Genomic DNA, 17694 nt, shown 5'->3' on the forward strand with positions numbered 1-17694 from the left:
GCTGCAAGCGTTAGACGGCCCGGAGGAGGCGGCGATGCCCGGCCCCAGGCCCCCGGGCCAGCGCTGGGTGTGGATGAACTTCGAGTCGCCCACTCACTCTCCGGGGCTGCGGTCCCTGGCTGGGAACCTCTTCAACTGGACGCTTTCATACCGGACTGACTCGGATATCTTCGTGCCGTATGGCTACCTTTATCCCAGGAGACACCCTGGTGACCAGCCCAAGGGCCTGGCCCCCCCGCTGGGCCGGAAACGAGGCCTCGTGGCTTGGGTGGTGAGCCATTGGGATGAGCAGCAGGCCAGGGTCCAATACTACTATCAGCTGAGCCAGCACCTGCCTGTCGACGTGTACGGCCAGGGCGGGCCGGGGCGGCCGGTGCCCGACACTGGGCTTCTTCATACAGTGGCCCGCTACAAGTTCTACCTGGCTTTCGAGAACTCTCAGCACCTGGATTATATTACTGAAAAGCTCTGGCGAAACTCGTTGCTGGCCGGGACGGTGCCGGTGGTTCTAGGCCCAGACCGTGCCAACTATGAGCGCTTTGTGCCCCGCGGCTCCTTCATCCACGTGGACGACTTCCCTAGTGCCTCTTCCCTCGCTGCCTACCTGCTTTTCCTCGATCGCAACCTGGCAGTCTACCGCCGATACTTCCAGTGGCGCCGGAGGTTTGCAGTACATAGCACCTCCTTCTGGGACGAGCCTTGGTGCAGGGCCTGCCAGGCTGTGCAGACTGCTGGGGACCAGCCCAAGAGCATTCGCAACTTGGCCAGCTGGTTTGAGCGGTGAAACCACCTAGAATGTGACCATTTTGATCCTTTACTGGGTACTCTCCTTGACTGCCGCCAATTCATGGGACTAAGTTCCCCAATCACCTATTTTTGCTCTCTGGGATTAAGGTGATTTACCAATTAATACTAATTAGCCCAAGGTTTGGGGTGGAAAGGATCCTTGATTTTCATGGTCTTTCACACAACTAGCAGTTGTGCTCCCTCTGTTGTAGGTGGGTGTCTGATGTACAAAAAGCCTTTGGGAAGGTTTCTTTGAATTTCCTCCTCTACCACAGGCCATAATTGTAGCCTGTGCACTCTGAATCTTGAACACTGCTGCTCCTGGACTCACATCTGCCTGGCCAAGGTGAAGCAAACCCCTGGTGTTTAGAAAGAGCGTTGGTGCGAGATAGTGGAAGAACTCTGTCCACATATGGGTCTTTTCTTTGTTGGTTGGATTCCTCAAAGCCTCTGCTCCTGGGAAAGGTGAGGAGTGCAGTTTATGAAGCCACTGACTTCCTTAATAAGGACTGTTTGTTTCTTGCCCTATGAATGAACAAATGCTGGATTTTCCTTGGAGAAGAATTAAGATGAATATATGGGTGTGCCTCACTTTGTACAAGAAGTATATTCCTGAAAAGCTGCATCTAAATCACAGCCCAAATTCAGTGCCCTAAGGGAGTTCAGTATTTAATGGAACCTTATGGAAAAATCCCTTTACAATGTGAATAATCATCTAATTTATTTCTTCCGCTTTATATTTTATATATAAGGCCAGCGATCTAGCTCAGTGGTTCCACTGCCTGCCTTCCAAGCGCAAGGTTCTGAGTTCGATCCCTGGTACCACAAACAAACAAAAAAAGTACAAATGTGAAAATAAAGCACAAACAACCTTCTTCTCCCCCTCTTCCCAGTAAAGCAGCCTGTTTACAAACAGAAGAAAAGAAAGCCAGTGTCACTTTCTACAAAATTATTTATTTCATGTCTCTTTGGATCCCAAATTTCAACTGGAATGTCAGCCCTTTAGATGTGCTGGTATTACCTGTGCAGAACAGTGAAAGAGATGGTACTGCATTATGGAGCCACACAAAAGAGAAAAAGTTTCATGGTATCCATTAGGGATAGTTTTTGTTTCTGTCAGTTTTTAGTTAAATGTTTAGATCCTAGGGAACGGAACTAAAACTAGAGCCTACAGTTAGCTCACTTCTTTGTTAAAGGCTGACTGCAGGGATCACTTGGTTCCAGATGTTTCCCTGCTAGTCTACAGCTAGAGAGCCGATCCGCACATTTCTAATGTCCTTGAGACTGTGCTGCCAGATCAAGCTTGGAAATACACACATTGTCTTTATAGGTGATTGAATGATATGCAACAGATGTTAGTGGGTGACTACACGTTGCTAAACACTGGGCCTTGGGGAAGATAAGAAAATGTATCTGGCAACATCCTTCTCTTTAGGGCTCTTAACAATCCACCACTGCCAAAAGTGAATGGTGACTGATAAAACAGTTGGCACAGCCCATTTGCTTACAGAGTCATTCTCAGTGCTGCAGACCATAAATCACTGATTAAAAAGCCATTTGATTTAAAGCCTGAAATAATCAGAGTTCTCTGTCAAAATAAGGACCCTCAGTGGATAGTATTAATCAAAACTCATGACCCATCAGTGTCCAAGATTGATTAGTTTTATACAGAGTTCTATAAAGAAAGTAATTTTATATTTGATTAGTGCAATTAGCTGAGTCATAGAAAGCAAATTTTACCTCTGTGCACATTTATTGTGTAGATACTTGAAAAGCTCATTTAAAACCAGATGCTTGGATTCTGTCATTTCAGAAAATAAGTGAAGATGCCTTAACAGTGGTTACCCAGCTGAATATCTATACATTTATATATATGATATATTTTATCATATTAGATAATATATGTCATATTCTATGATATATACTTTCATACGTATGCTATATAAGATCAAATGTTAAGTTTATCACAAATGCAATACATATTCCTTCTTACAGTGACTTCAGGGTGCCCTCATATCCAATTTTATGTCAAATGAAATCTCAAGGTATGTTACAAAATAAATCTGGAATAAAAAAGAAGATGCCTCATATTGTGTATTTCAAATACTCCCTTAAAGAGCCGTATCTCAAGAATCATAATTACTATTTCGATTACACTTGAATTTGTGGAATAGAAAGAAGCATCTATACCTTCTTTGAATAAAATTTTTGTGGTCTCGGTAAATCTATATTGTAAAATTCATATCTATTGCCAATAAGTCCATTTAAATCTAACCATGTATTAACTATGTAGCACAAGATAGAATGCGTATGAGTGTATCATTTATATTTAAAAATGCATATTCTATAATTGACATACCCTCTTTTAAAACAAACTTTTCTTTCAGGTTTATTACAAATTTAAGTTAATATTTTTGGTACTGGATGACTCTAATTACGTAAGTGTTCTTGACAGTCCAAGGTGCTTGCGGTATTCATAGATTCTTTCCAGTTTCCAAACCTTCCCTGACAGTAAGAGAGGAGACAGTGGCTCCATTAAAAGATCTAGCAGTTTGGAGTCACAACCTGAGTGTGTGGCTCTGCCACATTATGCTCTTGTGGCCTCAACTACAGAAATTGGATTTAAACTCTCTTGAGTTTTAGCTTCCTTCTTTATAATTCATGAATGTCTCTACAAAATCAGAATTAACTGTGATGGTGTATGCCAAGGTGCTTTGTATATTGTAAAGTGCTATGCCATTACAAGATGCTCTAAATCACTCAGGCTCTAGACTGGGGTTCTGGAAACATTTTCTGTATAGGGACAGAGAATAAATATATCAAATTCTGCAGGCCAAGCAGTCTTTGTTGCCACTGTTCAACCCTGGTTTTGGAGTGCAAAAGCAGCCACAGGCCATACGTAAACAAATAGGTGACTGGATTTGGCCCATGGACCATAGTTTGTCAACTCTGCTGTAGACTCTTGGTGATGTAAGGAATTTGGGAAACTAACTATACATTTTTTTTAATGTATTAAGATAGAGGTTTCTTAGAATGGATTTAAGGATTGAAATTTTAAAATTTTGGAGGCAGATAATCCCAGGTCCCTAGTTCAACTTTGCAACATTCCCAAGCTGTTTGATCTTGGGAAAATTATTTTAAGCTTTCTGTGTTTTGGTAGTCTCATCTTTAATTGAAGGTGAACATAATTTATGAGATGTTGAAAGGATGAGATAAGATACTTAAAAGTACTTTGTGTAGTGCCTGGCTCATGGGAAGCTCCTAAGAAATGCTAGCTGTGATTTCCTTCATCCCTTTAATAGGAGGAGCAGCCAAGATCCAGACCCTCTGAAGGATTTGCCTAAGGTTACAATAGTAGTGGCAGAACCAGTTGTGCAACTGCAAATCACAACCCCATCGAGCTTCTGTCACTTTAAGTGCAAAATGAGGGGGTTGGACAAAATAAACGCTAGGGACCTTCTTGTTCCACTTACTGTCCTTCTACTAATTGGCACCCTAGGGCTTAAAGAGCTAATTTACCTCCCAGTGTGCACCCCTTACAGCCTGGAGTTCATATAGAAAAACAGTGACTGGCAGGAAACTAGGCATCAGAGAGGGAGAATCTGAATATATATATTTATATACAGCATACACATATCACATCTCCCAGACATCAAGGAAGAGAAGCCAAGTTTTTGGTAATTAATTTAGTGAAGAATTGCATTCCAAATCAATCTTGAAGTGTTTCAGGGATTTTTATGCTAATACTCTTTTAACAGACCAAGTCTATTCACGTGCTCAGCTTATTTTGACAAAATGATTCAAAAGGCAGAAAATGTCTTCTGGTTTATACTCCTAAGTATGGCTCCAGTGTACCCCATGTACTGATGTGTTCTACGCCCCAAAGGCTCTTTGTTGATGGAGGTGGTCTCCGTCACATTGGTTCTAGACTGGTAACTGAAGTGTGATAGCTTTGCCTCGTGAATTGCACCAGGTCCAATTCTGTTTGTCCTCTTGCTTTTTCTTGTCTGGCTTTTTTCTTGTCTGGCTAACCTGGTGACTCATGTCCAAGGGCATAAGTATTGCACTCATTTCTCTAGTCCAGTTTATTTGCTAAATGCTCTGAGGTACTGTTGTTAGCGCCACCAGATTAAATAATGCCATTTAGGAAAGAGGTACAATAAAGACTAAGAACATTATGTGAGGCAGAGAGCAAAGGAGGGAAGCTTTCTTTATAGGAAATGCTGGGAATTGTTGCAAGGGGAAAATATAGCCAAGTGGGGTGGCATCTTTAATCCCAACACTCAGGGAGGCTGAGGCAAGAGCATCATGAGCCTGGGCTACACAGCAAGTTCAAGGCTAGCCTGGACTACATAGCAAGACTCTTTTTAAAAAATATATGGGATTGGGGGGATATGAAGTTGGAATAAACACTGAAGACACTCTACCTGCCCTCCTCATACACTCATTTAAGTATATGCTCATTTAAATATAGCCTGAAAAATGAGCATGGCCAGCTGAGAAAAAGAGTAGAGTTGGCAAGAAAAGAAGATTCAATAATGAATAAGGGCCGGGGATGTGGCTCAGTGGTTCTGCAGCCTGCCTCACAAGCACAAGGTCCCAAGTTTGATCCCCAGTAACAAAAAAAAAAAAAAGAAAGAAAAATTTAAAAAAATTTTTTTCATTGAAATATTTTTCTAGATAGGAGGAAAGTAAAAAAAATGAATAAGTAAGTCAAAAGAAAAGTGCATTTTAAAACAGCAGATGGTGAGTATGTATGGGGAGTGAAGGGAAAAAAGGAGATAGGGTTCAACAAGCACATCTTCTCTGGAATACTTGAGAAGATTAGATAAAAGAAAGGGAGAAGGGAGGAGACATGAAAAGAGTAGAGGGAAGAGAAGGATTAAAGGACAACAAAAGAGGTGGGATAAAGGAGGGAACAGTTTAAAATGCACCAATCTGTGTCACTTTCCTGTGAAGAAGCCTTTGTTCCAGCTTGGGGTAGTGAAATCAAGGAGTGTGAACTCATTGATGGGGAGAGTTGGGAACGCAGCAGGAGTAAACCAGCGTTCTAGCAGGAACATAAAACTGTCCCATGGTTCATTGAAACAGATTATTGAACTTTTATGAATGCTTCTTTTCTTATTTTAGGAAAAAAAATTACACTCATTGCTTTTTATTATTCCTCATCAGCATACTTCATCTGTATGCATTACCTACCTTTAAAGAAAAGTATTTTTCTATTTTTATATATATCCATAATTGTTAATTCTTTTAGAGGAAAAAGGGAATTTATGTAAAGGACTTTAATGTATAATTATTCATTTCCTGTACAAGTTTATAAAACTATTTCAGGTAAGATTTTAAAAATTAGATTTTTATAGCTAGATGTAGTGGTGCCACAGCTCGTGGAGGCAACCTGGGTTACACAGTTCAATAGCGAGACCTTGATTCAAAAGACCAAAAAAAAAACAAAAAAACAAAACTGGAATAAACAAAACTATGATAACAATTTTTTGTTTTTTTTGGTACTGGGGATTGATCTCTGGTCCTTGCGCTTGCAAGGCAGGTGGCAGAACTGCTGAGCTAAATCCTTGGCTATGATAACAATTTTTAAAAATTATATTTTTATGACTGATCCATTTTGAGATCTGTGAATTAATATTTTTAAAAATTACTGAGCCACACCTGATATAGTGAAACTGACAATGCCCTATTAGATCATGGCGGCTAACCATCTTATTCTGAATTATTTTTCAAGGGAAAGAAACAGCAAGGGGATAGAATGAGAACCAAGACCTGTCATGTAAAGGTACAAGATCCCAATAATGAATGTAACTGTACTGTACACCTAAAATGTACCAATAAACTGAATGAGGAAAAAAAAAGGGAAAGAAATAGTATTTGACAACATTTCTTTTTTAAATTTTTTTTGGTACCAGGGATTGAACTCAGGTGCTTGCGCTTGTGAGGTAGGTGGAACCACTGAACTAAATCCCGGCACCTAGGCTTCACTTTTAAATGAGCATGTGTTTATTGCAGTCCATACGTAAACAAAAAAATCCTCAGTAATTTGGATGCTATTTAAAACGTTTCTAATAAAAAGCCATTTCTTCTTATGCTCTTCTTTATTCTTTTCATGATCCTTAACAGATATACTCCCCTCGATGTCAAAATTTATGTCTTTATTTATGTATCTTCCTTGCTTTATTGGAAAACATTTTATTTTGCCATCATTCCTGTAGTATGACTAATGGAGTTTACACTTATTTTTCATTGTTTCATAAAAAGGATTTAAAGTATTTTATAGCACTTCTGAAAATTACTCATATTCATCTTGATTCCTTTTTAAACATTTTATTAAAATCCTTTATTTTATAGTAATTCTATAAGCATGTATAGTATTTGCTATTAACCACAATTATTTACACATCAACTCTGGCAATCTTGTCATCCTGAAATTCCATTTATACCTTCTTTGAATTATACAGGTAACATCTCACTTCCTATATTAAGTATAACACATAGGGGATAGACTTGAAGCAGGGAGCAAGTTACACGAGGAACCCAAGATTCAAGCTTATTTCTGTGTATCACCATTCAGGAGAGAAAACACTTTTGTCTTACTTTAACTAGTATTCTGCTTTCTAATTGCCAAAGCTATTGAATCATAAGAGAAACAATTAAAATTGGAATAAATATTAGAATCAAAGTTCTTTATGGAGAACAGTGAAGTGGTAGACATTGTAAACCAGAAAAGAAAAAGCTGAGGAGAGTTTGCTCACAGTCTTCAAGAATTTCCTGTCATTCAACAAATATTTTGTCAGGTAGCAAACACTGTCCTGAAGGTCACTGGGGATATAGCAGTAAACATGCAGACAAAGCTCAGGTCCTTATGGTGGAATCATATGGAAGGAACAGAAAATGTTTAAGTAGACAAAGAATTTTCTATAAGGACTCATTTACAGTGACATTCAGCATTCTTTTTCTTTGCTGGGACTCAAGTAAGAGCAAATGGGTTTTTCATCCTGGGGTAGAAAAGGTCTTACCAGGGAGAGTATGTGGGCGCAGGGAAAAGTCGGAGAAAATGAACTCTGTATTCTTCTAACAATACTGTTGGAACTGGGGTGCCATGTACAGCCACTGACTCCTTTCATATGCTCTCTTAGCACTCCCCAAAAGGGACTAAACCTCATTGTGTCCCAGCACCTATCTCTTTGCTCAATGAATATTAGGTGAAAATAAGTATAGAAGTAGTTTTTGGGATCCACTCAAATTTGACTTTTATCACCTAGAGAAATTCCTGCTATTAACTCCATTTGAGAAGGTTCAACCTTGACTATCAAGTCTGATGATGAAGAACTTTGGGGGCATTGTTACTTGAAGCATGAATCCAATAAGGGAGTTAGTAAGATAAACTCAGGGGCTTACTGGTCCTCATTTTTCAAACTGAGGTCAACTGCTCTGAACTCTGCATATCTTAGGCCAGTTTGTTATGGACCCTGATAATAAAGCTCTTTTAGGTTGCTAATGAACTCTCCCTCTCCCTCTCAACCACTAGTCCTGAGAAAATCAAATGATTCCACGGAGTCCTTAGTACAGTCACGAATGTGGAGCACTTCTGTAGGGTAACAAAGTGAGCAGCCAATGTTGAGAGAACACTTCCTTTTTTATTCTGGAAAGCCCTGGCAGGAGCTGACAAAGAATACCAAAGAAAACTGCATAATAATGGGGACACACTGGCTTGAAAAGGTGGAAGAACCTTACTAATTAAGGAGATAAGTTTCTTCCTAGTTTGAATTTATGTAATACTCTCCACTCCTCACCCCTGCTACCCATCCTCAATTCTGCCTGTCTTGCAAAGATACATGGGCCTTTCTAACAGGTTCCAGAGCTAAGTAAGGGAGTGGATATGTCCACAGTACACACAGAAGGGGCTATCGCTAAGAACCTGTGGGAGAAGTTCAAGTCTGGCTAGGCCAGGTGCACCGCACTCCTGTCTCTGGAGCTAACTTGGAGACCTTGCTAAGGCTGAGCTAACTCGCCTAAGTGGGTAGATGCTGGGTCCAACAGACTACACCCCCACCCCTAGTCCATGACTGGATACATACATAGTCCTGGTCTATGCCTTCCACTTCTATTCTTTGAGTTTCCTATTTCTTTTACTTAGGGATACAATCTAGAGGGACAGTTTTTGTTCTTTGACATTTCTCCAATTTGTTTATTCACAAAATTATGTAATAAATACAACTTTGCCATATGTTACCTTTCAAGTAACTTGATATGCACGTGTTGGTTTGTAATGTCGCTGATCATTGATATGCTTTGTGTGACCCTGCACATTCCCCTGTCCACCTTTTAACTCCAATCGTGGGCACACAGTGAAACGTGATAGCACCTCAACTTGCACCTGCACCTTGTGTCTCCTGCTCTATCCCAGGGTTTCTCTGCTGCTGCACCTGTAGGACACTACCTCAAATCCACTCACCCATTTGACATAGGAGCAAGTCTTCAAGTGCGAGGGAGTTAATGCCTTATGGGTCAACCCTTAGCCAGAGAGGTATGTACATCCTAGATAAATACTCCCTCTTCCGCCCACTGGGCAGGCTATTCTGCGGTATTCAAGGGCTTTGTCAAAGGGTCCCGGTACAGTCAAGTACCAGATACCACAGGGGTATGAGCTTGATGCTGTACCTTTGGTTGCCTTTCACCCTTTCCTGTTTCATTCTTCCCGGTTCCTGTCTCCTGTTCCTTGCAATCCCTCCTCAAAATAAACTATTTGCACTTACTTGGAGGGAGGAGAGACATATTTCATACCTCCATGGAATGAAGTCTAAGCATTAGTATCTGAATTTTATCAATGAAGAAAAGCACAACTCAAAGATTTGCCTAACTCATTCTGCAAGTCAGTTGTTTTTTAAAAAAAAATCACTTTTTGGGGTATTCTGTGCTTTCTATAACTTAAATTTTAATGTTTTAAATTAGGAAAATCCTGTAAGTAATAATAATTCATGAGAGCCAACATGTTGACATTTGCTAATTAGTTCAATATCCCTGGTTCTGACTAATATAAAACTAACTTCCAAGACACAGGTTAGATGGTTGAAGGTCTGTGGAGTTAGTGCATCAGTGCTGCTATCACCCTTGGGCCCTCTTTCAGCAATTCTACTAGATTGATTTAACAATCTGATCCCTTTCACTTATTTTGAAATAAACTGCATTTACAGAAAAGTTGTAAGAGTAGCTCAGAAGGCACTGTCACATTTCATCAATATCCAGCAGGTAACATACAACTATATTTGCCTTATATTTTCTTTATATGTGTGCATTTTCCCTGCTCTAATTTACAAAGAAGCGGTAGACATCATGCTTTTGACTGCCAGATACTTTTGTATCATTGGGATCATGTATTCGGTTCATCTTTTAACCCCATTCCCCTGCCCTCCCTTCAGAGAAAATTTTCTTTTAACAAGACCCCATAAGAACAAAGACTAGTGTTTTAAAAATTGCTTGATTTGATTACCTTAGAATTAAGATTTGGGTTAGATAAAACATCTTATCGTTAAAATTTACAAGTGCTGGACTGGGAATAGATGTACAAAATTTTTTTTTAAAAAGGATAAGTTTTTTCCAAGTCACAAAGTTGAAAACAGTTTTAGAAATGGGCAACCAGATGTAAATGGGTAATGGATACAATAGGAAACTCCAAAATCATCACATATCTGAAGAGGTGCTTACCCACACTACAAGCAGAAAACACAAACTGAACAAGTTTAACAGTTTGATCCTAACTACCTTACCCATATAGAACTGCAGAAACTAGAAAGTCGGCTAACACCAAAGATGAGGGGTAAGGCCTCCTGGAAACAAAGGGAAGTCTGGGCCCCGCCCCCGGGTCACGAGCTCTAGTCCCCTTCTGCGCCCAGAAGCCCTTCCCACGCCTGCTTCCGGAGGCTGGATGCCCATCGCCTCTGGGTCACAGCGTCGTCATCTGTTTGCCAAGGAAAATACCCTAGTCTAGACTTTGCAGCTTTAGAGGCCCCTCTGGGATTCTTGGGAACATGAGTGGGCGAGCTCGTGTGAGGGCACGAGGCATGGCCCGCAGCCCTGGAGCCCTGGCGGGAGAGTGCACCCAGGCCTCGCCCTCGGTGCCCAGGATGGTAAGCTATCTGTGTTTCATTTTCTCTTCCTTCTGCCCGCTTCCCAGACAGGGCCTTCCTCTGAGTCTCCTCTCTGTTAAAGCTGTTTCTCTCAACTTTGACTCTGAGGTTTCTTGCATTTTTGTCTTTCAAGGAAGGGATCTTACTTACCTTGTGTTGAGGTGAGTATATTGTCCAGTGAAGAGAACTGAAGATTGGAGGCTAGTGTGCAGTTGCCTGAGTTGTAATTACTTGATTTTGTTTAAAATTGCCTTGGGAAAACTTGGTGTACTTTTGTACCACCATATGGCATGTAACCTAGTATGACTGGTCTTGCTAAGTGGTGTAGGAAATTCAGTAGTCGTCAACACAGATGTGGTTTGGATTCAGCCATTGTTGCTTGAGCAGCCACTATTGGTAGACATCCTTGCTGGACTTAGGCAACTGGTGAATTGACTGACAAATAAACAACTTTTGGTCTGTGTTACAAATTTATACCCGGTGTTTGCAGCCAAATTTTAGACTTAGAACAAGTACTCATTTAAGTAGTCTGTGGTCATTATGCCCTCATTCTTGAGACGTGGTCTTCTCTTAACTTCATTTTTTAGAGGCCACCATGTAGTAACTTCTTAAACAAAGGGAATTCATTTCTGTCAAAACAGACATATTAATAGTTCTCTTCCCACCTGGTTTGTGGGCTGATTTTGCTCCAGTTTATTCAGGAGAGTCATCCTTTTGGGGTGGTTCCCCCAGCCTCTGGGCTCAATAAATTTTCATGCCCATGAACCATGAAGGAATAAAATCCATGCACATCTGCGCTGCATTTAGGCTGATAAGTGCCGTGAGCACAAGAATCTCATTTTTGCTTCACATTTACTAAAAGCAGTTGGATGGGCATGGAAAATTCTAGATCATCCTTATCCTTTTGTCTAGAATGGACATCTGTTGTCTCTCCAGGCTTTTATCTGTTGACTCTTTCTTTTCCTGGATCATGCTAGTCTAATGACTTGGAATATAGTTCTTAACTTGTGATAACCTTTTGACTTGTGACTTATCTTAAATCTGAGCAAAACATTTTTGTCCCATTTTAGCTCATGCCAAGTGACCTCAGTGACAGTGAAGCATCTTTTAGCGGTGGCATGGAGGGAACAAGCAGGATTTCACAGAATTGTAAGTGCAACTTAGTCTGTCCCCCTGAGTTCCAGTTAGCCTGCGCGGGGCAGGCATGATACCACCAAGCCTGACAGCAGCAGGCTGGTTCTGAGCCTCCCAATCTCTTCTTCTTGAGGGATCCCCTTGTCATGTTCCTTTGGGACTCCTAACACACAGGCAGCTGCTGGGTTTCCTGACAGTGCTTGGAAAGTGAAAATCCACAGGTACAGTGAAGCAAATTTTCTGATTCTTTCTGTTCACTGAAGATTTTTGAAAAAATATTCCAGAAATCTATATGGTTTGCAAGTGCCAGTGCTGTCACTGCAGGGATGGCAGAAATTTGGTACAAAGGCTGCAAGCTGTCTCCTTCCCTCCCCACCTGGGGTAGATGCCACCGTATGGTCATATAGCTTTTTTCCCTGCAAAGACTCGTGTACCTCAGGATACTCGTCTGTGTGCTGCTTGAGCGGCCACTGTCATGCAGTGTGAGCTGCCGTATCTGATGGAATACTAGTTTGCTTGGGTTGTCTTCTCTAGGACTGTTTTCATCTTGAAAAACTGAAACTCTGCCCTCCTTACACAATAAGCCCCTCTTCCCACTTCCCCAGCTCCTGACAGCCAACATTCTAAGGTAACCTGAAGTTTTAGAAACTGTCTCATATCTTTGAAACCAAGAGCAGTGAATGATATGGACAATCTTGTGAGGGTAATAAATTTTTTAAAAAATTAAATGAACTTTGTGATTCTCCTGAGAGACTTAATTAAACTCCTCTGGGAAGGGCATGGGCAGAAGTTTGGGGTAGGTGGCATTGTCATTTGGGGAACTGCACACCGTAAGTTTATTACAGGATGAGTCAGGTCAGAATGCCAGAGTCAGTATACTGTTACTTATATCACTTGCAGCAATATCCTTCATTCTGACGTTTTAAAAGTATCTGCAGGTAGGGGAAGGAGATATAAAAAGAATTAAAGATAATGTAATGTACTAACTCTCCACCATGAGTATAATCATTATATACTGCAAACATGTACTGATAAAAATAAATATTAAAAAAGAAAATTATCACTAGATGACAATAAAAAACAATTGTCTTCAGACTGATAAAGGCATATACAAAAGCCTGTATCTCTTGTACTCATTTAAGCAGAAGACATTCCTCTGGAAACAAATCCTAATGTTCTAGATGCTAACACTGATGGGCTTCAAGGTAAAACACTGGCTTTCATGCTCCTGGGGAATGATTTAGCATAAAAAGCGATGTCCTAAGCTGTTTCTCTTCTGTCTGCTGGGGAAAGTGAGGGATTCAGCTCCTCTCTACAGAAATTGGTGCAAACAGTCCTCACCTGAGGCTTTCAGGGTGTTGCCCAAGAACTAAATGAGAGAGAGCAGCCCTCTATAAAATATAGTCTGGAGTGGGATACAGGGAGATGGAGCTTTCTCCTGAGTCAAGAAGAGAAACTCTGCAACATTATTAGTGCTAGCAGTACCGCAGGGTCTCTGTTTCTTAACTAAATATTCCATGCTTTATTCACACTTTGCAATTTTTAAACTTCTAAAGACTTCTGTGTAATCATGAATGAATGTTTTCACTAACACACGAATTTAATTAAAATGATAAGTACTTAAGAGTTTTGATTGTAGGTACATTTTTGGTACAGTGATTGTAGAGAGCATTATTAGAATGAAAAGTGAGATATTTTTGCATTTTTCTCCTGTTTTAGGTGACAAGAGTGTGTCTTCTGGTGATGTTGGAAGTACCTTTGTAGAAAAAGTTGTGAAAGTAAGACGGGACTATGTGGACTTGGGTGTCTGTACCAGGGCGAAATTGGCACATGTGAGAGACAGCAAAACAGGTACCAACTCTTCATGTTACTTTTTTAATTTTACCGAGGAATTTGAATTCCTAGATCTAAAAAAATTCATTCACTAACTTAAATGTGTACTCATCATGTGTTATGTTCAAGCATTGTCTAGACCCTAGATTTTTTAGCTTTAAAGCCCTTTAACTTTTGTCTTTTATTAAGAGGAATAATAATATATTCTTTAAAGCTACAGCTCACTTTTCTTTTTTATTTTGAATTGGGGTCTCACTATGTTGTTTAGGCTGGCCTTGAACTCACTGTAGTGCCCAGGCTGGTCTCAAACTTGCTGCAATCCTCCTGCCTCAGCCTCCTGAGTGCTGAGATTGTAATCCTGCACCACCATGGCCTGCTTACATCTCACTTTTGGAAAAGCTTTTCCCTTACATCTGGTATGGGGCTTTAAAAGTGCTTCTCTCCCAACCCTTACTCTACAAGAGGAATAATAGCCTTTCTGGACTTCAGCTGTGAGAATGAGAACATGACTGACCAGCATAGGGAATTCTTTATTCCAAGTCCATGCTTTGCTGTGAAATTGCAAGCACAGTTGTAGACATATATGTTATCTAGGAAGAGGTCTGTTCTCATTAGATTCTCAGGAGGCTTTTGGCTCCCTCTTCACTGGTGCAGATCTGTATTTTTCATACGTTTTAAAACCAAAGTAAAAAAATATTATCCATCAAATAAACAACACACACACACACACACACACACAGTTGAAGCAAAGTATTGTGAAACATATACCTGGCACTCTGGTACATTCTGTTCTGCAGTCTTTTCATTAAATGTTCTCTTCTCTTCCCTTGATTTCATAGCTGCAGAACTGGTGGGGCTGGATGCAGCTGGAAAACACTGGTATAGGTGATCTCAAGGGTCTTGCCATCTTTTACATGCTGGGTTCACTTCTCTAAGTCCATTGTTACCATTTCCTCAGGATCTGGAAGGACAAAAGAAAACTTTTCTTTAAAATAGCACAGTGACTCCTTGCTCCTGCCAGACGCTTATCACATGTCGAGGCTGAGAAATACTAAGGCACATATGAAGCCTTTTCTTCCTTACCATCTCAGGATTCATGCTTTTACTTACTCCAGGAGAAAAGGCATTATATTGCCTGTTAGATATCACTTTTCTACAAGACAAAAATGGGATGAATCTCTATAAGGAGAGATGGGAAGAAACTCCTTAAGAACCTCCTGGATTTTTTTTGTACCAGGGATCAAACTTGGGTCCTCGCACTTGCAAGACAGGCAGCAGCACCACTGAGCTATATCCCTGGACCCCTCCTAAATTTTTGATCTGGGAGATGCTTATACCATTGTGAGCACTGACTGACTGTGCTGGGGCATCTTTGATTTTGTCCTGTATATGTTTAGGATGTGAATAAAAATTCCTGCAGAGAGGAATTCCTAGTAGCACACATGATATCCGTGTGCCTGCGGAAAGTAGAAGCCCTGGGCTCTGTCTGTTTTCATCAGGAAACACGCAGTTCCTCCATTCTAGCCCTTTCTTCCATGGTCTATAGGACCTGCACAGCTGTCTGACCAATTATGGAACTTTTCCAGAATATTCAGAAATATGGTTGGTTACCTTTTTTTTTTTTTTTTTTTTGGTACCTGAGATGGAACTCGGGTCCTTGTGCTTGCGAGGCAGGCAGTGGAACCACTGAGCTAAATACTTGGCCCTGGTTAACTTTTGATTATCTGGATTTCCCAGGCATTGGGGTTTTTTTGTGGTAATAACTGGGCAGTTCTTTGTAATCTGAAAGAAGCAGAATTTCTGGACAACACCTGAGACCATTATTGCAGCTGATGTGAATTATCAAAACTGGAAGGAGGCTTGGGAGGAGTCTTGGATGATTGAATGCAGATGATTTTCTTCTCCCAAAGTCAAGAATGTCAGTGCCTGCTCTTGCGTTCTTCTGAGGTTGGCTACACATAATGATCCCACTTTAACTTCTAATAGTATCATCCGGCTGCAAGTTTTAGAGTTTATCTTGGGTCACTGAGCAAAATCCTCCAATTACAGCAACTGCTGTGCATATGCAAATAAACTTTAAATGATGTGATTAGTATTAATGTGATGTTTTTTAGTGAAAAATATTGTTTTTACTTGTCTTTCTTAGGTTCCAGTGGAATACCCGTGAAGCTGGCTACAAATCTCTTTAATTTAGACTTGCCCCAGGACTGGCAGCTGTATCAGTACCATGTGACGTATATTCCTGATTTAGCATCTAGAAGGCTGAGGATTGCTTTGCTTTATAATCATAGCAGACTTTCTGACCATGCAAAAGCATTTGATGGTACCATCCTTTTTCTCTCACAGAAGCTAGAAGAAAAGGTATAGTATGGTTATTTTTAACTATATATGTAGGTATACATATGCATGTATACTTATATATTTTAAAAGTCTGACTTTTATGAGAACTGGAGTGACTTTGTTACTTCTTTCCTCTTTCTTGTTCATTGCTTGAGAGCAAAAAGACTTCCTAATTAAGACTTCATCAATAATTGATTTCCTAATTAAGCTAGAAGTAGTGGTCTGACATTTTAAAAATAAGAATTCTAAGCGCCCTTGAAATAGGGATCCTTTCAGATTTTTCCCAAAATGAAAAAGCCTTTCAGAGACACCAGCTAGCCTATGGCCTCAGGTTTTACATTTATTTTACCCTTTTTTTTTTCTCCTGCAGAACAGTGCCTGTTGACCAAATAATTTCACATTGTGCTCTTGAGTCTAGAACCGTCATTCTTTTGCTCCTGGCTCCATCATATGAAATATGAGTTCTGGTACCAGTTTTAAGAGCATTTAAAAAAATGTGACTGTTGGAAATGAAAGTTGCATGTTTCATATTTCTTTTTGGTACTGGGGATTGAACTCAGGCCCTTGTGCTTGTGAGGCGGGTGCCGGAACCACTGAGCTAAATCCCCGGCCTGAATGTTTCATATTTCTTTATCCAAATGTTATGATCTGTATGTCCCCCTAAAGCCTCGTGTGGTCTTAGGCATGGTCTAGAGTGTGTGAAGCTGGAACTGATTCATGATGCAATGCTGGACTCAAGGTTACCAGGATTAAGGGTGTGAGTGCTGCCCACCCTAAGTAGTCTCAATAAGATAAAAGGGGCAGGGAGATGCTGTTAAATTTCTTTTGTTGCCTTTGCTGCTTGTGTGCGCCATGTTGTTCCTGCTCTGCCAGGCCTATTTGTCATCCCTGCCTTGGAGTCGGCCGATTATGGACTGAAATCTCTGCAGACTGTTAGCCAAATAAACCCTTTCCCTTTAACTTTTGGTGCTAGATATTTTGTCTCAGCAACAAGAGAAAAGTAACTAACACTATACTTTTTACACCTTCAACATTTTCAATCCTAAAATAATATTAGTATTATCATCATACACTGAGTTCTAAGACATTATTAAAATTTCTATAAGAAAAAAAGAACCAGTTTCTGTAGGAAATGTTAAAGCATTGGATTAAAATTTTATGCTTTTATCCCATAGAAAGCTTAATCCTTAACTCAGCATTGCAGGCAGAATTGTACCAATATAATAGATTTAAACTTAAATTTCTAGAGTATAAGTAAATCTTTGAGAATTTCCTCAAGAAATGTGTTTCTGAGCATTCTTCGGACCTTTATCCTTTTATGAGACCTTGCAATATATAGGACTTATTTGAGTGAAGATTTTATATGGATGTGGAATTTTAAAATTATACCATATGGGACTGGGGATTTAGCTCAGTGGTGCTGCTGCCTGCCTCACAAGTGCAAGGTCCTGAGTTAAATCCC

At 40.3% G+C, this 17694-nt stretch overlaps 2 protein-coding genes across 3 annotated transcripts in view; both read left to right on the forward strand.

Moving 5' to 3' along the window:
• The first annotated feature begins 34 nt into the window (after window positions 1-34).
• Fut4 (fucosyltransferase 4) lies at window positions 35-1573 on the forward strand. Its single transcript, XM_010633776.2, has one exon. The coding sequence runs from the start codon at window positions 35-37 to the stop codon at window positions 782-784; it is 750 nt and encodes a 249-aa protein (XP_010632078.1). The 3' UTR covers window positions 785-1573.
• Window positions 1574-10592: 9019 nt separating this feature from the next.
• Piwil4 (piwi like RNA-mediated gene silencing 4) overlaps window positions 10593-17694 on the forward strand; it is a 58226-nt gene continuing 51124 nt past the window's right edge. Inside the window, exons 1-4 of one of the 2 annotated variants that reach the window (XM_010633657.2) lie at window positions 10593-10925; window positions 11996-12074; window positions 13779-13910; window positions 16039-16253. In XM_010633657.2, the coding sequence (XP_010631959.1) occupies window positions 10827-10925; window positions 11996-12074; window positions 13779-13910; window positions 16039-16253 (525 nt within the window). In that variant the 5' untranslated portion in view covers window positions 10593-10826. Of the gene's footprint in view, window positions 10926-11034; window positions 11087-11995; window positions 12075-13778; window positions 13911-16038; window positions 16254-17694 lie in introns of those variants that run through there. The other variant, XM_010633658.2, reaches the window with a different exon arrangement.

This window comes from Fukomys damarensis, unplaced genomic scaffold (genome assembly GCF_012274545.1).
Source record: "Fukomys damarensis isolate Sample0158 unplaced genomic scaffold, DMR_v1.0_HiC HiC_scaffold_16, whole genome shotgun sequence".
Lineage (NCBI taxonomy): Eukaryota > Metazoa > Chordata > Mammalia > Rodentia > Bathyergidae > Fukomys > Fukomys damarensis.

Bases quoted from the DNA above. Each gene is read 5' to 3' on its own strand.
- Fut4 (XM_010633776.2), top strand. From the start codon at position 35: ATGCCCGGCCCCAGGCCCCCGGGCCAGCGCTGGGTGTGGATGAACTTC.